At 44.5% G+C, this 25,648-nt stretch overlaps 1 protein-coding gene across 1 annotated transcript; it reads right to left on the bottom strand.

Annotated features, from left to right (window-relative positions):
- Positions 1 to 3,546: 3,546 nt before the first annotated feature.
- On the bottom strand, positions 3,547 to 25,014 carry LOC119646668 (inhibitor of nuclear factor kappa-B kinase subunit beta). The gene is made up of 6 exons (XM_038047198.1): positions 24,843 to 25,014; positions 13,097 to 13,476; positions 11,953 to 12,978; positions 11,680 to 11,861; positions 11,116 to 11,604; positions 3,547 to 5,468 (listed from the first exon to the last, which is right to left on the bottom strand). The coding sequence occupies exons 1-6, from the start codon at positions 24,955 to 24,957 to the stop codon at positions 5,444 to 5,446; spliced, it is 2,217 nt and encodes a 738-aa protein (XP_037903126.1). The 5' UTR covers positions 24,958 to 25,014; the 3' UTR covers positions 3,547 to 5,443.
- Positions 25,015 to 25,648: the final 634 nt, after the last annotated feature.

Raw genomic sequence — 25,648 nt, 5'->3', positions numbered from 1 at the left:
GACAGCTGGATCGACTTGTTTATGCCGAAGGAAAACAGTATACGACAGTGGAGGTGCTGGAAACTGTAATAATTAGAAATAAACAATTATATAAAAGCCTTCTAAAAAGAATGTCAGATGTTGTTAAAAATAGAGAACATTTAACAAAGTATTAATGCAGAAATAAAGACAATCTCTTTGGTTTTTAGCATTTTGTGTAAAACGAAACCTTATTAAAATCGATTTAATGTTTGTCTGTCTGTCCGTCTGTCACATGAGATTCATTTGGAAAGGGCTGAAGCGACGTCTATGAACTGTACACAAGCAGCGAGTAGCATCATTTTCATCATCATCAATGGCGCAACAACCGGCATCCGGTCTAGGCCTTCCAGTTAACCCATTGGGGAGTTCCGTCCCCACGTATTTGAGGAGGGCGATCAGACCCGAGTCTGCAAGGGACTTATCTGAAGTGGCTCTGCCACGAAGTCTCACCGGAGGTTATTTGGTACCATGGGAACCGGGATGGCCCTCTGAGAGTATATGCTCCAGGAGAATTCCTGGAGGATGTGTTCTCGGCCCTATTATTTGCGGTTGGCCCCCCTAGTGGGAGTTTCATGGTGGTTGTGGTTATGCCTACATCGCGAGCAGAGCTCCTCGGAGCTCGAGCGTGGTGTTGCGCTGTACAACTCGGGTGCCGTACTCTTTAGTTGCGGCAGAGGTGTTAGATAGGCCTTGCATCCACTGTTATGAATGCTGAGCTTGCACTCAGTATAAACCAGGACCGCTGTGCTTGCATGGCGGGGCTCTGATTGTGGTCCCAAAATCAATCCGTGTCCGAAGAGGACCGTGGGATTATGCCTTCACGGCAGGTACTTACGTTAAACCCCCAGGACTTTCATCCGGTCTAGGCCCGCCTTAATAAGGAACACCAGACACCCCGATTTTGTGCCGAGATCCACCAATTCGATATCCCTAAAAACTACCTGACGTCCTGACTTACATCATCACTCCATCTCAGGCAGAGCCTGCCTCGTCTTCTTTTTCTACCATAGATATTGCCCTTATAAACTTTCTGGGCTGGATCATCCTCATCCATACGGATTAGATGACCCGCCCACCGCAACATGTTGAGCCGGATTCTATCCAGAACCAGACGGTCGTGGTATCACTCATAGATTTCGTCATCATTTTGTGTTGTGTTTAAGGGGAGGCTCCTCATATAAACGGAAGTGAGTAGCAAATTTTTTTCACTGAATATGGTCATATGGGGTATGAAATGAAAGGGTTGAATTAGAGCTTTTCGAAAAATCTGGAAAAAAGTCGTAGTGATAAATCTATACAAAATCTAAACCTCGAAATACATCACATTACGATATTAAGATTATTAACCTTTAAGTATCGTGGTGCGGCCTGACAGGAACTTGACTGCTTGTTTACTCCTTTCCTCGCGCAACACCGTTCCCTGCTTTTAAGTAGCTGCGTAAACAGTGCCCAGACTGAAGCAGGAAGTGGTGTCGTCGCGAGCGAATTTGGTGAGTAATTACGATTTGAAATTCCGATGCGGCCTCTCAGGGCTCACGTCGGTACTTACATAAGTCTTTTGTCTTATTACTCATGGAGAAACACCGTGAGAAGCATCGCCCTCTGTACATTGCATTTCTGGATCTAGAGAAAACATTTAACCGTGTGCGACACGAACTCATCTGGTATGCTTTACGACAATACTTAGTGCCAGAAGAACTCGTGCGCTGGGTTCAATTGCTGTGCCACGATCCGAAAAGTAAAGTTCGAAGTGTGGAGAGTGTATCAAAACCGCACAATCACTGTCAGCGGCAGTGAGCTCCCCAGAACTGAACGATTTAAATACCTCGGGTCAACGCTATCAGCCAATGGAGAACTGCGTTATGAAATTGCTTCACGTATTAACGCAACCTGGATGAAGTGGCGTTCCACAACTGGTGTTATTTGTGATCAACGTATCAATGAACGTCTCAAATCGAAAATTTACCGCAATGTCGTCCGTCCTGTCGCCCTCTATGGTTCTGAGTGTTGGCTGACTACAAAAGATAATGAACGGCGTCTTGCGATAATGGAGACGAAGATGTTGCGTTGGACTAGTGGCGTTATACGTTTTGATCACATCGGAAATGAGGATATCCGTGATCGATACGGGGTTGCACCGATCGTGAAAACATTGCGAGAGAGGCATCTTCAATGGTATGGTCACGTTATTCGCACCAACGAGAATTCACTTGCCAAGATTGGTCTGAACGTCAAAGTCGATGGTAAATGACCAAAAGGCTGGCCGAAACAACGGTGGCTTGACACGCTAGATGATTGCATCTAGATCAGGCATTTGATAGGCGAAACCGATCAAGACGAACCGACCTCGCTTGTGAACGGGACAAAGGCTGAAGAAAAAGAAGAAGAATCAGAGTTTTTACCAAAATTCAAGCAAAATATTATTATAGTCATATAATGTAAAAATTGTATTGTGTTGTCCGGATAGCTGAGTGGTTAGAGCACAAGGCTGTCGTACGGAACGTCGCGGTTCAAATCTCACTAATGGCACTTGAGTCGAATCAGGGTAATAATCTCGGGCGAGCGCAATGCTGACCACATTGCCTGCTACAATGTATTACTGTAGTGTACCATTACGGTCTTGAGAACAGAGGTCTGAAGTTGACAGTGATGACCTTGGAGGGGTGTCTAAAAGAAGAAATATTCCCTGCTCAGTAGAAAAAGTAAAAGCCACCTGAAAGCCCATCATCATAGCTCTCCATCTGCCTGTTGTATACAGTGGGAAAGATGATGAGGAGGGTCATCTACAACAGACTTCTACCCATTATCGAGAACAGTAGTGGCTTGTCGGAGCGCCAGTACGGTTTTCGGCGTGCCCCCTCTATGGTGGATGCAACAATAAGCATGGTCGTGAATCTGGCAAAAAACGCGCTGGTTTCTGTCGGCTACTGTGCCGTGTTTGCATTGAATATCAAAGACCGACGCTACTGGGCCAAGTGGAACCGAATTAAAGGGGCGTTGGTGGTGGTGGAAAATTACCCCTCAGAGAGAACTTTTTGGTACGGGACCGATGAGGGCTACCGCAGGGCTGGGTATTGGGTATCCTGTTGTGGAATGTCATGTATAATGGAGTGCTTGCTCTTCCCGTTCCTAAGGGAACTACGATTGTCGGCTTTGTGGATGATCTAGCTGTGGTTGTTATAGCAAAGCATCCTGTGTCCGAGTGGTTAGAGAGCTGGGCTGTCGTAGCGGAAGGTCGCGGTTCAAATCTCACTGGTGGCAGAGGGATTTGTTATCGTGACTGGATGTTGGATACCAGTCGACTGCTGTGAATGAGTATCTGAGTCAAATCAGGGTAATAATCTCGGGTGAGCGCAATGTACTGTAGTGTACCATTACGGTCTTCAATGCAATGCTCTAACACACCCCAAGGCCCTGATCCAATATGGATTGTTGCACCAACGATTATTATTATTATTATTATCCTACGGGGTGCCTCCGCGACAGAAACAATGACGGACACGGAACATGCTACTACTGCATTTAAATTACATACGCAGCATAAACTATGGAATAATTCCGATAACGCATTAGATATTCAAATTCAATTTTCAAGAGTAGAGTTCAGTCTAGTTCCAGAGATTGTAAAAGACGGAGATTTCAAAGGATAAAGTTGTTCGTAAGAAGAAAAAACTGCGTTTCGCTAAACTTTATTACTATATATTCCGTCTTGCCTTCATTGATGTGCAGCCAAAGACCTTGCCCCGCCTGCTCGATCTCGATGATCTACCTTCATCAAGATCGAGCAGGCGTTACATCTCTGGTTATTCTTCCCAAGAGTGGGCTTAGAGAAAATGATGCCCCTCGCATTTACCTCAGCATCACGGATCACTTTTTCTAAAGCCAGATTAAAAAGGGTACACGATAAGGCATCTTTTTGGCTTAGACCATTATTGAAAGTGAGACCGTCTCGAAAGCGATCCTGCTGCTTTTTTCTGGTCTCGCATATTAGTCAGGGTTAGCCTCTTCAGTCTTGTTAATTTCGTTGGGAGACCGAATTCTCCCACGGCCGTGTAGTTTTACCCTAACTATGCTATCATAGGTGACCTTGAAGTCGATGAAAATATGGTACATGGCCATATTCTAACAGTTTTCGCATCGCTTGCCGCAGAGAAAAAATCTGATCTGTTGCTGATTTGCCTCGAGTGAAGCCTCTTTGGTATGGGCCAATGATGTTCTGGGTGTATGGGGCTATTCGAGCTAGTAAGATAGTGGACAATATGCCGAATATTGGTCAGCCGAAACACTACGACAGGTTGCTTCTAGCCAGCGTGGTGTCATCCATTCTGCTTTACTCATCACCTAGGTGGGCATAGTCGCTTGCAAACCCCCAGAGATGAAAGCAGATGAATTTGGTTTACTTTCTCATGGCTTTCAGTGCTTTTGGAACTACATAAGATAAGCTAATACTGTTGGTAGTGGGCATGACCCCGGTCAACATTCTGGCGAAAAGCATGTGATGTTTCACTCCCCAAGGAGAGGACGAATCTGAACCAAAAGTTAGGCAGGAGCATGAGCCCGGAGAATTGAGTCGCAGAGATGCTGGGATCGAAAAGGCACTGGTCTACGGTTTCCTCCGCAATCGTACTGTGTACCGTGCTGAAAGAGGAAACCGGAAAGGAACAGAAGGACGGGCGCTTAAAGTCAAACCCAAGTTGCGAAGTAATACCTAAATGGTGGTTCCGTGGGACTCGGACTTCCCATCTTCTTACCAAATTTCGAATTAATTACAGTAACCGTTTCTGAGAAAGTGCCTGTGACAGACAGACCGACGGACGAACAGACAGTTAGATTTTAATAAGGTTTTGTTTTACACAATACTTTAAAAATACGGACCTTCTTTTTTGGCTACAATTTGCTTTATTCCAAAAGCAAACTATTTAAATGCAGAAAAATTGTGACCAAAAAAAGAAGATTCGTGTTTTTCCCTTTCTACTTGAAATACTGGCTAGCAAATCACTCAAAAAATGGCAAATTAGAAAAAAAAAACCCTAATTTTAGCGTTGATGAGGAATTCTCAAAAAGTAGACAGAATTTCTGGTTTTTACTTGTTGTTTTTGTTAATTGTTTTAGTAAACTGCAAAAGACTACATCGCGTGCCAGCTTGTATTCCATGAGCGTAATGCGCAGTATTACTGTGCACTAGTATTCGTTATATTGGTCGACTAGCTGCTGCCATTTGTAGCGTAGCAGCACCAACCTGGGCGGTTGGGCACAACAATTAATCCGTGATTATTCCAAATCTATTCTTAACGCTACACTTTTCCAGGGAAAATATTCTAGACTATCATATGATAAACATACTCAAACTTCACTCAATTGTATAAACTGGATCATATCTAGGCACTTCTCCATAATTCCTGGACTCGATAGAGGTGGAGTATCATTTCTGCAGCGAGCGTTCCACCCTTTAAAGAAAAATTGAGATATGATGAGTTTCTGGAATTTTAAGTTTCTTAAATTTATTAGGTATGACAAGAAGAAGGGTATAAGATACAGCATGCATACACCAACAACGAAGATGATGTATTAGGTTGGGGAAAAAGTAATGAAGTATTTTGTCAATAGATGGCGACAATTACAACATATCTTGTAGAAACATGATAGAAAGTACGTTTTTAGGTTCTACCCATTTATTCAAATTCGAGAAAAACAATTAAGTTACAAACACCGAGAAGGTCGAGAGAAAGAGAGCCTAAAAGAGTCGGATGGCGTCGAATTTATATCCTTGCCGATCCATATAGTGACGTCACTTTGTTGAGCATATCAGCTGTTGAAAGGCGTTGCCATGTTGGTGCTGTCCTGTCATTACCATGTCGCTACACTGCTCCCTCCTGAGTAGTTTTGACGGTTAACGGCTGGAAAACTACGTATCGAATATTACTCGCCTCTCACTCGCTGGTTTTGCTCTTGGTCCTACATACGTTTTGGGAGCCAAACTTATTGGTCGTTGGGCTGCTTCCGTTGGATCAGATGTTACTTCGAAATAGGCAGGTTTTAGTCGCTCGACGCTGATATTTGTTGCTTTGCCCCTGAATTTCGATTTTAAAAACGTTGTCGGAAAGTCTTTCTAACAACTTATATGGTCCTTCGTACGGATGCTCTAGCGGCTTCTTCACTCGATCAATCCGCACGAACACGTGTGAGCATGTAGAAAGATCCTTGTGGACGAACACCTTCCTTCTATCATGTCGAGAGATTGGCGTTGCACGAACTTGCGTCATATGGTGACGAAATTTCTCAACGAAAAATTTCGGATCGGGAGGCATTTCCTCGTCAAGAAAGAGCTCTCCAGGAATGCGAATCGTTGTCCCATAGACTAGCTCAGCAGCGGTTGCGCCAATATCCTCCTTAACGCTTGTACGAAGACCGAGCAAAACCGTTGGCAACACTTCGACCCATTCACGGTGGTTGTGGCACATAATAGCTGCTTTCATCGATCGGTGCCATCGCTCAATCAATCCGTTAGAAGCAGGATGGTATGCAGTGGTTCGAATCTTTTTGCAACCCACTAAGGGCGTCAGCGACTGGAAGATCAAGGATTCGAACTGGGATCCTTGGTCCGATGTTAATATAGTAGGTGCTCCAAATCGTGAAATCCAGTTGGTATAGAATGCGTCTGCGATAACATCTGCCGTAATTGATCGTATCGGAACCGCCTCAGGCCATCTTGTAAATCTATCGATCATAGTCAATACATACGAGTGACCTTGTGATTGTGTTAGCGGTCCGACAATATCGATATGTACGTGACTGAATCTCGTGTCCGGCATATCGATTTGGCCATGCGATGGTTTTGCATGTCGTCCAATCTTACTTCGTTGACACGCTAGACATGTTCGTGCCCACTCGAGAATGTCCTTGGACATACTAGGCCAGACATATTTTCGGCAAATCAGCTTCTTCGTGACGCGTCCGCTTGGATGAGATAGTCGGTGAGTAATCTCAAATATTCTCCTCCTGAGAAGTATTGGGATATACGGCCGTATTTGGGAAGTTGACACGTCGCAGTACAACATTGTACCCTTGTCGTCAACTCGCAACTTTTTCAAATCCAAGGTCGTTTCAGAACGCAGTAGATGTTGGAGTCCTCATCGTTTCGTTGCGCTGTAGCTAATTCTTCGGGCGTTATGGCAACCGGCAATGTAACAGCAATAATTCGGGACAAGGCGTCTGCTGTAACGTTTTCCTCGCCAGTGACGTATATGATATTGGTCGAGAATTGGCCGATATAGTCCAGTTGCCTTAATTGCCATGGACTAGCTTTATCGGCTTTCTGTTGGAAGGCAAACGTTATCGGCTTATGATCGGTTTTGATTAATAACGGACGACCTTCGACCATGTAGCGAAAAAACTTGACTGCACTATAGATTGCTTGGAGTTCTCGATAGTAAGTGCTGTACCTACGTTGTGTATCGGAGAACTTCTTCGAAAAGAAACCGAGCGATTCCCAAACATCGTTGTTCCACTGTTCGAGAACTGCTCCCATAGCCGTGTCCGATGCGTCTGATTTGATGGCCAATGGTGCATTCTCAATGGGATGTCGTAGTAACGCAGCGTTGGCAATTTGCTGTTTGCACTTTTCAAATGAGACATCTGCTCGCGGATTCCATTCGATTTTGCGTTTATCCCGTTTCCTTGCACCAATGAGATACTCGTGTAGAGGTGCTTAAATTTCGGCTGCATTCTGCAACGATTTTCTATAGAAATTAATTGTTGACGGTTTTCCGAAATTCAAAATGGTTTCCACTCCACCTGGAAGGGGCTTGATGCCATTTTCGCTCACCAAATATCCTAAATATTCGGCAGAAGATGTTCCGAAGCTGCATTTATCGACATTGATGGATAATCCGTATTCACGGAGTCCATCAAATATCGTCAACAAGTGCTTCCGATGCTCCTCGTTCGATTTAGAAGCGATAAGAATGTCATCGATGTATGCATAGCAAAAGTCCAATCCGCGGAGTGCATGATCAATGTACCGCTGGAAAGTTTGTGCGGCATTACGTAGACCGAACGTCATTACTCGGAACTCAAAAAGCCCAAAAGGAGTAATGACAGCTGTTTTGGCAATGTCCTCGGGTGCTACAGGAATCTGGTGGTATGCTCTTGTCAGATCAATCGTGGAAAATACCTTGCATCCACTCAGTTTGTGCGCAAAGTCACTAATGTGAGCGATGGGGTACTTATCTGGGACGGTGATAGCGTTCAAACGCCGATAATCTCCACATGGTCTCCATTGTCCGTTTTTCTTCCGTACCAAGTGTAACGGGCTCGCCCATGGGCTACTCGATGGGTGGCAAACTCCCTGTTGTAGCATGTAGTCAAATTCGGCCTTTGCTTCGCGCAGTTTTTCGGGCGTTAATCGTCTGGGTCGGTCAAAAACAGGCGGTCCTTTAGTCAGGATATGGTGGTAGATATCATGAGCCATCACTTTCGCTCCGTCAGATGGAATTGTGATGTCGACAAAATCTCTCAGAATGTCATGATAACTTTCGCTAGACTTCAGTGTTGTCATACCACAAGTTATGGTGCCGGTGAGCTTTGCGATGCAGGGTAAGTTGGTCTTATCGTCGATTATCTTCCTCCTGCGTAGGTCCACTAATAAGCCATAATGGTGCAGCAAATCGACACCGATTATTGGTTGTCGAACATCCGCTAAAACGAACCTCCAGGTAAACGTTCGTCGTAAGCCGAGGTCGAGCGTTATGATGCGATGTCCATATGTTTTGATTGGCGTATTGTTGGCGGCATAAAGCTGAAATTGCATTGGCGTGTGCTGATTTTTGTCTTTAGGCAAAACTGAAATATCAGCACCGGTATCCACCAGTAAATGCATGCAGCTTTTCCGATCGAGTACTAATAATCGGCTGGGTTTACTGTGAGAGGGGTCGTCCTCGACCGCCGAAATTAGTTTTCCGAAGTCGCGGAATTATTATGCCACTTACATGGCGGTCGGCAATTACGCGCTTGTTTCCCAAACCGTTGATGAAAGAAGCAAAATCCTCGATTCCGTGAACCTGATCTTTGCCTTCTGGTGCTCCGTTGTTTGGATCGGGACCGGTTGCGTGTCGTGATTTCCAGTCGGTCAATTCGGCTCAATATTTGCTCCAAGACATCATTTTCAGTTATTGCATCTCGATTATTAAATCCGCCATTTTCGCCAATTTATCGACGTCTGCCTCGTTAGAAATTGGTAACACCATTCGAATATTTTCGGGCATTTGCTCAAGTAGCAACGATCTTAGCATGGCGTCAGTTACCTGCTCCCCGCCAGTGTTTCGCAAGTCCTGCAGATAATGCGATGGTCTCTTTCCTTCCAAATTCTTCCCTTGAAAAAGTCGTCGCAGCTTGGATTCGGCGGACTCTACAAATGCTGCCAATATCCTCTTCTTCACGGCTTCGTACTTATTTGTTGCCGGAGGATTGCGTGCTATGGAGATCACATGCGGAAGGATTTCCGGCCCGGCAAATTGTATCACGTACTTAAATCTTGTTTCGTCCGACGTGATGTGATTAGTGTGGAACGCAGTCTCTACCTGCTCAAACCAAAATGCCGGGTCGGGTCGATAAAATGACGGAAATCTTTGTATGCGTGCCGCTTCCACGAATACGCCTGCTGGTCGATTAGTTATCGGCGGCAGGAAATCACTCGAGAGGTATGGCGATTTGGATTCAGTGGCCATTTTGAAACTCGCGCTTGGTGTCGATTAAACGTATGGAAATTTAAGATCATTGCACTTTTAATTTTAACTCTAGTCGTCGGGGTCACCAATGTAGAAACATGATAAAAATACGTTTTTAGGTTCTACCCATTTATTCAAATTCGAGAAAAACAATTAAGTTACAAACACCGAAAAGGTCGAGAGAAAGAGCGTCTAAAAGAGTCGGATGGCGTCGAATTTATATCCTTGCCGATCCATATAGTGACGTTACTTTCTTGAGCATATCAGCTGTTGAAAGGCGTTGCCATGTTGGTGCTGTCATGTCATTACCATGTCGCTACAATCTTGTGTTGTACTTATTGCCTCGGGTCATACTATACGGCAATTTGAAGGCGACAATCTGGGCTACACTTGTCTCTTTGACAGTTTTATGATCGTACGTTTCAGTCTCAAGTTATAGCGAGTCAAAGATGGAGTCCACCAAGCAAGCAATTCGTCATATTTTAGATTTTTACTACCTGAGAGATAAAAATGCAACGAAGGCGGCCAAAAAAAAAACAAATTGTGAGGTTTATGGGTCCGATACTGTAACGATTCGCACAGCACAGCGTTGGTTCGATCGATTTCGTTCTGGTGTAGTGAATGTCGAAGATACACCCCGTACTGGTAGGCCAATCGTCGTAGAAACCAATAAAATCGTCGAAATCATCCAAGTAGACCAGCATGTGATGATTCGCTCGATTGGCCAGGAACTATGGGTAAGAAGCATAAAACCGTTTGGAACCATTTGCGGAAGATTGGATTCCAAAAAAGCTAGATGTTTGCGTGCCACACGAGTTGACGGAAAAAAATCTCTTGAACCGAATCAACGCCTGCGATGCACTGCTGAAAAGGAACGAATTCGACCCATTTTTGAAGCGGATGGTGATGGTGGATCACGTAAGAAAATCTCAAGCGAAAAAGGTCGTGGTCGAAGCACGGCGAGCCGGCCCAAACCATCGCCAAGCCTGGTTTGACGGCCAGGAAGGTTTTGCTATGTGTTTGGTGGGATTGAAAGGGAGTCATCCACTATGAGCTGCGGCCAATAGGAATGGTGTTCTGTTCCACCAGGACAACGCTCGACCTCACACATCTTTGATGACCCGCCAGAAGTTGCGGGAGCTCGGATGAGATGTCCTATCGCACCCAACGTATAGTCCGGACCTGGCACCAAGTGATTACCATCTCTTCCGGTTCATGCAAAACGCTCTTGGTGCTACTAAGTTCGGGGGGGGGGGGACATTACTTTTTCCCCAACCCAATATTATCGTACGAATCTTTTTGAAATGCTAATCAAATCAACTTAAAAACTTAACCAATCTCTAAAATAAAAGTCATAAAATGTACTCACCTATCCCATAAGTCACTATTCAGAATAAGAATTGATTTGGCTTCTTCGCTAGCCTCCACCATTGACCAATTCTCGCCATTGCTAATCATTGCACTCGCGCATGAATTTTCCAACTCACACAATTCTTCCGCGACGTTAACTTGCTTTGAAGATAAAATTCCATCCAAATCTGGAATGTTCGGACCATCAATTGTCGCGGACGCTGTACTCGTAGCAATTTCCCAAAGAGATTTGCTAAAATCTGCAGCCATTCGATTGAGCAATTGTTGCGTTTCCACTTGCTGTTTAATCAGTCCGTCTACAACAGTTTCAATTATTTCGAATTCAACATGAATTTCCGACACAGACGTTTGGATATTTTTGATTTGCGCTGAGTTCAGGAAGAACCAGTTTTTTTGAAAGTCGTTAAAATATTTAAACATCTCCTTGGCAGTATCAGCGATGCTTGAGCAAACACGAAATTTGTTGTATAATTCACAGGGAGTAGAGCTGTAAGAAGATTTGAGCATTTTTAATTCTGGGAGCCAAAAGTCCTGGAGCACTTTATTGATTGTTGATACATACATGTCGCATATTTTCTCAATTGTACTCAAATGGTCATTGAAACTTGCATTTAGTTCGCTTATAGTAGTTTTGCTTCGACGCAATACAGATATGAATCGATTGCGGGTTCGAATGAAGAGATCATTAATTTTTTTGAAGCGCTCAATCAGCTTTTCGCTATTATCTTCCAACTTAGCTGAGACCTGAAATATAAGTAGAAGTTTTAGTTTTATCAGAAACAATCCTTCGATAAGAGAGTCATTATCTCAAGGAGATTAATGCATACCAACTTACATTTTTCTCTACCAAAATATTTTTGGTCTGATCCAACTGTAACAAATAGAATTGCATAGCGCCTTTTAATTGCCAGAACATCGTCGACATCTCGTCCACCTTTCCTTGGAACTTGAAAATCCAATCGTCCACCATCACAGCATAGTTCAACAGAGCGTGCATGAAGAATGTCGCAAATCGGCCTTGCTGTTGAACATAGAATATCAGGTGTTTGGCAACTTCAAGGGCGTGCTTCCGATTTTTCACGTTGTTATCCCCCAGTGCCTCAAGCAGCACCGCCGAAAGACCAACGTTTTGACTAGTGTCCTTGAGCGTGTCCTTATCAGTCGTGCAATACACCATCGGTTTGTCGTGCAGATCATCTATGTAAAGCTCTATCGGTTTGTTACTTGAGGTGAATCGAGCAATGTGAACATTCTCCGGAGGTAAAATTATCACTAGATCGTCTTTCGGAATTTCTGTGTCAGTCGACAAAGTAGTCAGAAAACCTTCTCGCGTGATTCCTTCAGAAATGTTGTAACTAAACAGACGAAAATTGTGCATGCAAAACACAGTTAATATTGTCGCTGATAGAAGATAGTCCAAGTCATTAAATATTTTCAGACTCGCAGGGGATGGTGTGCCTGAAACGGGCCCATTATCTGTACGAATCGCACGATTCCGGGGATTCACATCGAGGGGAATACGAAGCCAAACCTCCAAAAATCGTTTGAAGCACGGCGATATCTGGTTTTGCTCGAACAAAGTGCTATGATTCTCAAATCGGTTGTCATGCGATTTTGTTATGGCTATAGTCTTAGGATCTTTCAATTTTAATTTCGATATAAAGTCCGTGACGGGGCTGCCCGGAAGAAACGGTCGAACGCCGCATATAATTTCGAATACAATTACGCCCATTGACCAATAATCAACTGTATTTGAGTAGCTCAGTTCAGTTATCACTTCTGGGGCAAAATATTCAAAAGTCCCTACATGGCTGGCTTCAATTGTCGAAGTAATTTCTCGCGCGTATCCCAAATCGGTTAGCTGCAACGAAGATGACCTTCTTACAAAAAGATATTATATGCCGGAAAAACGTTTTAAAACGGTTCCAACAATATCTGATGGGATAACTGAAGGTAGATTTTTTTGAATACAGACTCACCTTGTACACTTCACATCCATTCACCTCTTTTATCACCAAATTCTCAGGTTTGATGTCTCGATGAGAAATTCCCTTTGAATGCATATGAACTATTGCATTCCGCATGCACTTTACGATATTACGAATATCGAATTCTGGCATGCCATTTAAATGTTCCTGCATCTGAAGTTTTTTGCGCAAATCACCTTTCTCGCAATATTCCATAATGAGTGGTTCGGGTGGATATTGACGCATTAAATACGCCTTGAATTCCTCTGGAACATTTACACTTTGAACGATGTTTTCATGTTTGATTTCTCTGGCGAAAGCAATTTCGTCACGCCAACGCCGTCCATCTTTTTGCTGATCATGATCCGGTGGAAATTTCAATGATTTGATAGCTGGAATTAGATTATATAATTATTCGTAAATTATTATATTAGGTTGGGGAAAAGGTAATGTCGTATTGTGTCAATAGATGGCGACACTTAAACATATCTTGTGTTGTACTTATCGCATCGGGTCATACTATACGGCGCTTTGAAGACGACAATCTGGGCTACAGGTGTCTCTTTGACAGTTTTGTGATCGTACGTTTCAATCTCAAGTTATAGCGCGTCGAAAATGGAGTCCACCAAGCAAGCAATTCATCATATTTTACATTTTTACTACCTGAGAGGTAAAAATGCAACGAAGGCGGCCAAAAAAATTGGTAAACTTTATGGGTACTGTAACGATTCCCACAGTACAGCGTTGGTTCGATCGATTTCATCCTGATGTAGTGGATGTCGAAGATACACCCCGTACTGGTAGGCCAATCGTCGTAGAAACCGATAAAATCGTCGAAATCATCCAAGTAGACCGGCATGTAAGCATTCGCTCGATTGGCCAGGAACTGGGTAAGGACCATAAAACCGTTTAGAACCATTTGCAGAAGATCGGATTCCAAAAAAAGCTGGATGTTTGGGTGCCACACGAGTTGACGGAAAAAAATCTCTTGGACCGAATCAACGCCTGTGATGCACTGCTGAAACGGAACGAATTCGACCCATTTTTGAAGTGGGTGGTGGCTGGTGATGAAAAGTGGATCACGTACGAAAATCTCAAGCGAAAAAGATCGTGGTCGAAGCACGGCGAGCCGCCCAAACCATCGCCAAGCCCGGATTGACGGCCAGGAAGGTTTTGCTGTGTGTTTGGTGGGATTGAAAGGGAGTCATCCACTATGAGCTGCTCAACTATGGCTAGACCCTCAATTCGGTGCTCTACTGTGAGCAACTCGACCGTTTGAAGCAGGCGATTGACCAGATGCGACCAAGATTGGTCAATAGGAATGGTGTTTTGTTCCACCAGGACAACGCTCGGCCTCACATATCTTTGATGACCCGCCAGAAGTTACGGAAGCTCGAATGGGATGTCCTATCGCACCCACCGTATAGTCCGGACCTGGCACCAAGTGATTACCATCTCTTCCGGTCCATGCAAACCGCTCTTGCTGCTACTAAGTTCGCCTCAAAAGAGGCTTGCGAAAACTGGCTGTCTAAGTTTTTTGCAAATAAGGAGGGGTAATGGAGTTGCCTTCTAAATGGCAACAAGTTTGCGAACAAAACGGCGCATATTTGACTCAAATCGGATAATTCTAAGTATGTTAAATAAAACGTTAAAATTCAATCACAAATACGACATTACTTTTTCCCCAACCCAATATTTATAACATTGAATTTTTTTGGAAACATCCAACGTTAAACCGAAGGAAAACGCGGCCGAATGGCTCAAGTGGGTAGAGCGCTTGGCTGTCGTAACGAAGATCACGAGCGATTCAAATCTCACTGGTGGCAGAGAGATTTTTTCGTGATTGGATGTCGGATATATTGAAATATTGGCACAGAATCTATTTAATGAAAACACAATTGTTCTTTCTTTCTATTATTAATTTTATTAATCTTCACTACTAAGCAAGGAGTGACTTACTTACTTCAGAAAGGTCTATCGAAGACTGTACTTATTGAACAAAACTAGCAGATATGTAACTATATGTACCACAAGCATTTATCTAACTCATTTTACATGCACACTTGTATAAACAGTAAAAGAATGAGTTCCGGACTTTATCTCTTTAATAAACAAAAGGTTTATTAGGGTACAGTAATAAGAAAAGAAAAGAATTAGTTTTTGTATGAAATGTAAAAGATAATATTTCAACAGGATACCAGTCGACTCAGCTCTGAATAAGTACCCCGAATCATATTAGGATAATAATCTCGAACGAGCGCAGTGCTGACCACATTGCCTCCTACAGTGTACTGTAGTGTGTTACGACTTGAATGAATTGCTCTAACACACTTCAAGGCCCTGATCCAATATGGATTATTGCGCCAATGATTACTATTATTATTAAAACCTGGCTCCATCCAGATCACATGCTATGACAGCGAATATTGCAGGAATAATTCCTAGCAAGGGAATCGGAGTCATGTGTCGCACACAACAATAACTCCGCTATGTTATTTACATACCATGCTGGCCCCAAGCCCAGATCAAGGAGGAGGGTTTGATGCTTCCTGAGGAGGGAGCCACGGGCCTTACAGCACAAATGGAAGGGAACTCGAGCCCCCTTGAAAGAATCGCAGAATTGGAGCAGGAGAAGACGGACATGGCCCAACAATTGGAGTGCCAACTGATACCCATCACCATGCAAGAAGCAAACAACATGGCCGGGCAGCGGCAACATCGACAGCAACAGCAGCAGAATCAACAGCAATAGCAGAACCAACAACAGCAGCAACAGAATTAACAACGACAGTAGCAGCACCAAGGAGATAGCGATACGTGCCTGGACGTGATCTTCCCGGAGGAGAGCCCTTCAACTTCGTCCAGCGCAAAAAGAGATCCCACACGCCATCACCAGCACCCCACCGACCATGAGGAGTAGGTCCTTAATTATTCGCGATTTCTCAGACCCGCCTTAGACAGATGTGGCGAGAAAGTCAAGCCAATACAAGAAGTGCAATGCTACAAATTTCGTTCACATCACCCTCAATTGTTCCTTCTTCTTCTTCTTCAGCCTTTGTCCCGTTCACAAGCGGGGTCGGCTCTTCGTGATCGGCTTCGCCATTTGGCTCTATCGAATGCCTGATCTGGGTGCAATCTCGAGGCTTTCAAATCGCCATCCAGCGTATCAAGCCACCATTGCTTAGGTCTGCCTTTTGGTCGTTTACCATCGACTTCGATGTTCAGGCCAATCTTGGCAAGTGAATTCTCGTTTGCACGAACTGCGTGACCATACCATCGAAGACGCCTCTCTCGCAACTTTTCCACGATCGGTGCAACCCCATAACGATCGCGGATATCCTCATGTCACATGTCCGTGGGGAATGCCAAACATCCACGGCAGAGATGCTGCAATTGCGGCCAGATCGGATATCCCACCGCTGACAGTGATTGTGCCTGTTTCATGAGGATCGGTAGTCAAAAATTCAGTTTTGTTTAAATTCAATCTGAGACCGTGTTGCATGAGGCGATCATTCCATTTTTGAACAAGTTGCTCGAGATCATTTTTGCTATCAGATGCTAGGAAAACATCGTCTGCATAAAGCAGTGTGTAGGGCGCTGGACGTTGGATATCCCGTGTGACAGTGTCCATAACAAGAACAAAAAGGAGTGGTGAGAGAGCGCTTCCTTGATGGAAACCAACAGAGACACGAAGCGGTTTTGATACACCCGCCATACTTCGAGCAGAGAACCCAGCGCACGAGTTCTTCTGGCACTAAATGTTGTCGTAAAGCATACCAGATGAGTTCGTGTGGTACACGGTCAAACGCTTTCTCTAGATCCAAATGCAATGTAACGAGGGCGATGCTTCTCACGGTGTTTCTCCATGAATAACCGTGAAGCGTGTATTGCGTCAGTAAATAAGCAGTTTTTAACAAATCCGGCTTGATTTACGGTTATTTAAACGATTTCGCGAATACGGTTATCAAGAATGCGTTCAAAAATCTTCATGGTATGGGAAAGTAACCGGATCGGACGGTAATTTGAACATTCTGCTGGACTACCTTTCTTTTTCCATATTGGAACAGTGGTACTTTCTTGCCAGTCAGTTGTGGTCTTCCTTCCTCAAAAACCCGATTAAAAAATTCACTGAGCCACAGTGTTGGGTCCCAGCTCTTCGTTTTCCAGAGTTCAGATGCGATGTCGTCAGGTCCTGTTGCTTTCCCAGAATTCATTTGTTTTATTGCCTCCTCGACTTCAGTTGCGCTGACTGGTGGAACTGCTCCAAATGTCGGCAATGATTGTGGAAGTGGAGGATGAGCAAATTCTTCAGTTGAAATCTGCTCGAAGTATTCTCGCCATCTATCCGTCGCGCCTCGACGGTTGGTAAGCAAAGTACCATTCTTGTCATTAACGGAACGGAAGTGTTCGATATCCTGGATACGTTCGTTACGACTTATGACTTCGAAAATTCGATTTGGCGTTAAGGCTGTTATTAAGTATTTTCTTCGATTTGGTTCCCAGCATTCTAAATTATTTTTCTTTAACTCAAGTACGGAGCTAAATTGGCGTTCATTCGTATAGACTTTCCTTGCAAGTATCCCCCATATATTCTCTATGGGGTTAAGATCACGACTTCGATGCGGCCACTGCAAAATTTTTATTGGTTTGTAATTTAAAAATGATTTCGTGTATGCAGAAGCGTGTACCGCGGCGTTGTCATTCCAGTCAATGTTATTATTCTCATCTAAATGCGGCATCAAAATGGCTTCCAGAAGCTCAGTATATATTACTGAGTTCATTTTGGTTGGTACGATCCCCTGTCGAAGCTTACCGAGAAAAGAAAATGCCGCCCCCCCCCCCCCCCTCCCTAAACCATAACACTGCCGCCTCCAAAGTTGCGATTCATTCGAGGAGCTTCACTTTTTAGATCGTGTCAAAATGTGCTAAATCCAGCTGAGCCGTACAGGTCGAATTTCTTCTCACCCGAAAAAATTGCGGTTTTCCATTCTTCTTCCCATTTCATCCACGATCTAGCCAATTTGAAACGAGTCTTATTATTTATCGGTGTTAAATGAGGTGCTTTAGCAGGCTTTTTATCTGTTGCACCCGCACAACTCCGCCGGATCTACCAATTTCCCTCAACATCACTCCCATTGTGCAGCTCGAATTTTCCATTCTGGCAAGTTGGCCTTTTTCTTCTTCGGTTAACACACTACAAAATTTCACAATACTCCCACGCGAAATGTCCTCCGAGGAGGAGGGGAGCACGGGCCCCGAACACAGCGGGAGAACTTTGAGTCTGCAAAAGGAAATTGCAGACCTGAAGAGCAAGAAGGCAGCAATGGCACACCAGCTAGAGTGCCAGCAATTACTCATCAAGCAATTGCAAGTACAATTGGCAGCGTTGGAAGAGACGGTCCGCGCTGGGCCGGCAGTAGCGCAGCTTAGACCACGACAACAACAGGAGCAACGACAACATCAGCAACCGTCACAACAACAACATCAGCAACCGTCACAACAACAACAACAGCAAAACGAGCAACACCAAGAGGCCATTGATATGGACATCGTGGGATCCCCTGCATCCTACCCCGAGGTCATCATCGACGAGGGAGACCCCTTCAACTTCGTCCGGAGTCGCAAGAGCTACAAGAAAAATAATGTTAGTGCAAAAACTGTAACCGCCCCACCACAGCTATTCGCAAATCCTTCCCCGTCCCCTAAGACCAAAAAGGTAAAAATCCCAGCCATTACCGGGTACAACCTAAATGTGCCCCATTTTTTCAGGCTACTCAAGGCCAAGGGATTAAAAGCTTCCCTGAAAAACACGAAGACGGATAGAACCCTCATTTTTACGGAGACGGCGGAAGAACACGCCCTGGTCTTCGCGCTCATGAAAGAGCAAGGGCTTAACGCCACAACAAGGACCCCCCTTCTCTGCGCAACCAGTCCTTAATAATCCGAGGTCTCCACAGAGAAACGGACCCCTCGGACATCCTGCAGGAACTACAAGCCGACCACCCTGAGTTCAAACTCACCACGGTGGCGAACTTAGTAACCCGCAGAGATAAAGCTCCTCCCGATGAAATCTCAGTCGGGACTATTTATTGCCACGTTCGAGCCCTCTCAAGAGCTCACCGAAGTGATGAAGGTGAAATACATCCTTCATCGAAAAATTTCCTGGCAGAAAGTTATGAGCTTCGAAGAAGTGCAGTGTTATAACTGCCAAAACTTTGGGCACATTGCCCAGAACTGCACTATTGTACACAGATGTGTCAAGTGCTCGAAAACACACCCTCGTGGGGAATGCACGAGGACTGTAACCGAAGGAATACTCTGCTGCAACTGCGGTCAAGCAGGCCACCCATCGAGTTATCGCGGGTGCCCGGCTTATAAAGAGATGGTAGCCAGGAAGGAAGCTGCCAAGCAAAGAAGAGCTAATGAAAGCTCCCGAGCCAAGCACGCAGTGACACAACTGTCACAAAGCTTGGCCAGACCCAGCGTATCGTACGCGCAAGCTGCCAGCTTTCGCGAATTGGTGCAATCCCTCACGACGGCCTCCATCAACGAGCAGCGGCAATTCGCTGCAATAAAAATAATAACGAACCTATGGAGTTAAATATCTTCACGTTTAACTCCGCGTCCCTGATCTCACACGCCCAACGTGCCAGTGCCCAAGTGTTGATCGACAGTCTGAAAGCGGACTTCTACTGCGTTTCAGAAACTCACCTCAATAGCAGGCATAATGTCCAATTCATCGGGTATAATATTATTCGGAACGATAACAACACTGGCGCTGCCCTTTTATTCAGAAAAGACTATCAATTTGAGGAAGTCGTTATACGAAACCTGCTTACCTCTTCCGCTGCGGCGGCAATAAAAACTACTGATGGTAGACGGATTTTGGTAGTCTCCGTATACATCAAATACAACTCTCGAAATGAGCAACTGGGACAAGATCTTAAGATCTTGGGCAATCTCCAGTTAAAGTACAAGTACCTCAAGTGGCGACTTCAATTCGAGGCACACCTCCTGCGGCGATACGGCAGTCAACAGAAATGGAGAAACCCTGCTTAAATGGATCCAAGACCCTTACTCGCCAGCCTATATCGATTTGGTCTTGCCAGATTCTGCGACAAGACCTAGTAGCCAATCAACCATTGACTACTTCCTCCTATCCGAGAAAACTTCCCTGAACTTTCAAGTGATATCTTGTAATACTCTACCAGGCATTTCTGACCATTCCGCAGTACAGCTTAAACTTTCCTCGTCCTCCCAACTGCGAAAGCGAGTTATGACCACCGTAAGGTCCTTCGCCCACACCGACTGGGACAAAATCAAGGCAGACCTTGCACCGAGACTGAACTTGAAAAAACTCGCAACTGACCGCAATCTATCAGACATGGAGATCGACGAAGCCATCACCTTGGCCACAGATGCCATTAATACTGCTACACGCAGAAACACAAGGCTCATCAAAGTCGACGAGTTACAATATAACTCAGTCCCTCATGATATCATGCTCCACATGAAAGTCAGGAAAATATGGCGTAGGAAACTCAAACGAATTTTCCACTAACACGGAAATAAAGTTAATGCTGAGTATAAAGCATTGCTCTCCCGGATTAATTGTCTGAGTACAATAATTCGGCAAAGAGTGGTGAATTTCCGCAACAAAGAACTGACAAGGAAACTAGCAGATATTAAGCCCGGCCCAGATATGTTTCAGCATATCAACAGGCTAACCGGCAAACATAAGTCCCGCAATATCGCTCTTTCCAAGAACGGGGAGCACATCTGCAGTGACGCTAGGAAAGCGCAAGTTCTCGCGGAATCTTTTGGGACTCAGCTCAATTCCCCTCCGCCTCAAAACAACCCGGCTATATCGTCGATTGTTGATTCAGCAATCAAAGCCTTCGTCTCTGAGAACTCCATGAAGTTAACTAAATTCACCTCAACCAACACCTCAGTCAAGACATCGAAATCGCAACATTTTCTGAGTTTACCTCAACTCACCGACTTAACCAGAAACCTCAACGGTAAAAGGTTAGCCGAGCCTGATGAAATCCCGAACTTTGTCATATAGAACCTCCCCAGAGCCTCGCTGAAGTTTTTATTAGCAGTTTTCAACAACTGCATTAATAACGGCTACTTTCCATCCTCGTGGAAAGTTGCAAAAATTATTGCGATTCGGAAAAAAGGAACCTCCAAAGAGCCAAGCAATTTCAGGCCCATTTCCCTATTATCCAACCTTGGCAAACTGTTTGAGAAAGCATGGACAATTAGGCTAGTCCAGCATTCTAATCTCAACAAAGTTATCCCTGACCACCAGTTCGGATTCTGCTCTAAACACGGAACCCAGCACGCGCTGAGCTACCTACACGACACTGTCGTCTCAAGACTTAACGTCAACAATCAACCCACAGTAGCATGTGCGTTAGACTTGGAAAAGGCCTTCGACTCCGTGTGAGTAAACGGACTTATATATAAATTAATCGATAATGAGTTCCCAGTCCCGATAATTAGAATTGCGTTAAGTTTCTTCGAAGATAGGCACTTTTTTGTCAGCGTGGGGAATGAGTTCTCCGATCTCTTGCCGATAACGTTGGGTGTACCGCAAGGATCCATTTCTGGGCCAACTTTCTACAACATCTTCACGGCTGACGTTCCGATCCCCGATAACGGCATTGAACTGATCCAATTCGCCGATGACACGCTTATCTTCGCATCGAACCTCCACCCCAACAGGGCAGCCAAAGCGGTTGAGAAATACATTGTAAATCTCTGCAGGTACTACCGTAGTTGGGGGAATCAAGATTAATGAGGGAAAAACGCAAATCTGCACGTTTAGGAGAAAATCTAGATACTTAGGTTCTAGAGGCATCCACAGGAAAGCTAAACGCTTGAAAATGAGAATCAGGAACACCACAGTGAGCAGATCTAGTTCGATCAAATACTTGGAAGTAACCCTGCATGAATTCCTCAAGTTCAAACCCCACCTCCAGCTCGCTATCAGTAAGGCACGCGGTGCAGTCAGTGGCATCTACTCTCTTCTTCGCAAGACAGTAGGTCTCAGCACCAAAACCAAACTGACAGATCAACCATTGATGCCATCAAAATGGTTACTGGCTTGGCCGAAAATGCAATCCACGGAAGGGGCAGTACTAGCAAATATTGCATAGTGGTGACCATGGATGGGAGAAATGCATTCAATTCGGCCAATTGGAACCTAATACGGGAATCTCTGGCGAAGATTGGTGTTCCCACTTATCTTGCAGCTATTATCAGCAGCTATTTACAAGAACGGAGGCTTTGGTATGACACCAATGACGGACCCCAAGAGTACGTTGTCTCCGCGGGTATCCCACAGGGCTCCGTACTGGGCCCACTACTGTGGAACATCATGTACAACGATGTTCTTAATCTTCCCCTTCCGGAGGAAGCCACGGTGGAGGGCTACGCCGATTATATAGCGCTGGTTGTTGTCGCAAAGCATGTCGAAGACGCTGAGTTATACTCATGCGAAGCGATCAGTGCTGTTAAGGGTTGGCTTGAGAGTTCTGGTCTGACACTTGCGGAGGAAAAAACGGAAGCGGTCCTTATCATCAAGCGCCGTAAAAGAAATTCAAATTGGGAATCATATCATCACTTCTAAGCCTGCGATCAAATACTTGGGAGTGATGATAGATGGGAAACTTAGCTATAAGCCATACGTGCGCTATGTCTATGACAAAGCATCCACTGCGAGTGTGGCCCTGGCAAGAATGATGCCGAACGTGGGAGGGCCACGGCATGCTTCCAGGTTGCTTATAGCTAGGGTAGTGAGTTCGATCCTGCTCTATGCAGTTCCAGTTTGGGGAAAGGCATTGCAGGTAACATTTAACGGTAACAAACTGAGTTCAGTCTACAGAAGAACAGCCCTAAGAGTGTGCTCGGCATTCAGGACAGTCTCAGATGATGCAGCATTTGTCATTTCTGGAATGATGCCCATTGACATCTTGGCAGACGAGATGACAAATATATATAATGCGAAGTCTATCTCTCCTTTATCGCAGACGAAGAACGCCGAAGGGGAGAGATCGTTAAATAGATGGCAAGAGCGTTGGGAACGCTCGGGAAACGGTCGGTGGACACGCAGGCTCATCCCTGCCATCAAGTAGTGGTTGGAGAGACGGCACGGTGAGATTAATTATAATCTTACTCAGTTTCTCACGGGGCATGGAGGATATCGCCAGTACCTGTTCAGGTTTAAACTGGATACCTCACCCCATTGTCCAAACTGCGATGGAGTCCCAGAGGACCCAGAGCATGTATTCTTCCACTGTCCAAGGTTTGTGGAGAAAAGGAAGAGCCTAGAGGAGACCACACGCTGGCGTGTCCAGGCAAGATTTCCACCTCCTCAAAAAAAAAAACTGACACTGTATAAGACCCTGATTAGACCCGTCATCTGTTACGGAGCACCAACTTGGATCTCATGCTCCAACCAAGCCATGGCAAAATGCGAATCATTCGAATCCTTAAACACTGCACAGGCTTGTCATATAACTGGAAAACTAAAAAGATCGGCAAAAACGCCGAAGTTTATAGGCGAGCCAAAGTCAAACCACTTCGAGAATACGTTCTCACATTAATGGAAAGGTTCTTCGAAAGAATGGAGGACCACCCCAACCCATTAATTCGGCATCTCTACCAACAGGGTTAAACCTCCCCATTGGCCACATTTTTGAGGCCCTGCCAAATAGTGTGTTCATCTCTCAAACCCAAAATCCTAAGCCTTTTTTGAAACTACTTGCCTGGTAGGGGTGGATAGAGGATAAGCACAGGAAATGGTAATGTTCTCATTGTATATATTGGTTAAGAATTATTTATGTTATGTTAAGCTAGGTTAAGTTAAAATAAGTTAGGCTAAGTTATTTATAACTGGGTTAAGTAAGTAAATTTCATACTTTCTCGCGCCTTTAGTGCGGGCGCAGTTTGAAAATGCCAAGTTCGATTACAAATTGTCAAGATCGATGTATGTAAATAACAATATACACAGATAAAGTAGATTACAGAGAAGGTCGGGTTGGTCAAACTATGTAATAGTCACCCGTTTGATAGCGTTAAGATCAATTAGCCGTTATTAAGCTAGCAGTAAGTTATGATTGTCTAGTTGTAAGTCACTATTGGATAAATAAATGAAATGAAATGAGATACTTGTAATCATGTATGAGAGATGCAACTGCACAACGCAACGTTGCGCAATTTGTTTGATAGCGTATGGACCCTAGAACGAAATACATGTTTCGAATATGGACCAATTCGAAAAATTCAACTTTTGATATTTCGAAAACGAAAGGTGATTTCGAAGTTTTTTTCTTTTTGTTTTAATCTTATTTTGGGCTATTGTACCCGAATCCGACATCAAACCGCGGGGATATAGAAAACATAACCGCGCCTAGGATTTTATATTTAATAGATAAATAACAGTCGTTTATCAACAAGTTTTTCAACTGAAAATTGATAAAGCCATTCTCGATCGTGCATGTTGTCATTTTTCCAGGAATTGAATTCGAGTAGAAGTCACACTCCCAGCACGCGCTCACCATCGAGACGTGAAATAAAACTAAACAAACCTACGTGACTCAGTCCCGAATTCGAATAGGCCCCACGCTGAGTGAAAAGTTCCCGTTTACGCAACATTCACCACCTCCCTAGAAGAATTTTTGGGCAACCAGACCCATTGGAAACGTCCTAAGATCGGCATCTGGCTGATCCAGTCATTGTCAAGACTTACCTAACTTCTGGCGTGTTTTTCGGTTCTGCCAAAGCGAAACTTCTCCATTTCCTCCGGAACCTAAACGCTTGACGATCTGCCAATCTCCAAATCCGCCACGATCCTCTCGAGACATCGTTGGTGCACTATTTCAGGTTACTTCAAGCAATTGTAAAATTAGCCATGAACCGTAAAATGTTTCCATAAACACTAACTGTCGACTTGCCTTGCAGAAAACCTAACCAACTGACCAGCCAAGATCAAAGATAATGACACCAAAACAAAGCCTCGTTCACATCACTATTATCAGAGAGTACGGAGAACCTTCTCAAATTTAACCAAACTAGGCGCAATGGAACCAGCGAAAACGGGAATGACATTTCCAGCTGATCGATGACGTCACATGTAGTTTCTCCCCAAAGATTTCTAATTTAGAAGACGATGCTTGGTGGGACCTCAGCCAGCAGAACAGAAAACATAGAGGAAACGAACCTTTACGTTAAAAAATGAGAATTGTGGGGTCCTAAGTCCGCATCAACTTAATGCCGGACCGCTCTGGCCAAGCTCTGGTCAATAAGGCGGATTTGCACTCAATATAATTAGTAGTCATGTCATGTTCTGCGAATTATATAAAGAAGCACTTAACATCGGCGAACCGTTTCGGTCACGCTGCTCCCAAGGCAGAGGTGAGGCAGTGTCTGACGATTTGCCTCTGCCCTGGTAAGAAACCGTAAACCCGTCATCGCCTGACATTTGTTAAAAAATTATGCTCGTCGAGGAAACGAACATCTTCATCGAAAAGGATTGAGGCAGAAATTTAAAAAAAA

The sequence above is a fragment of the Hermetia illucens genome, chromosome 1 (genome assembly GCF_905115235.1).
Source record: "Hermetia illucens chromosome 1, iHerIll2.2.curated.20191125, whole genome shotgun sequence".
NCBI lineage: Eukaryota > Metazoa > Arthropoda > Insecta > Diptera > Stratiomyidae > Hermetia > Hermetia illucens.
Note: the sequence above shows the minus strand (reverse complement) of the source record. Positions and strands in the feature narration are given on the sequence as shown.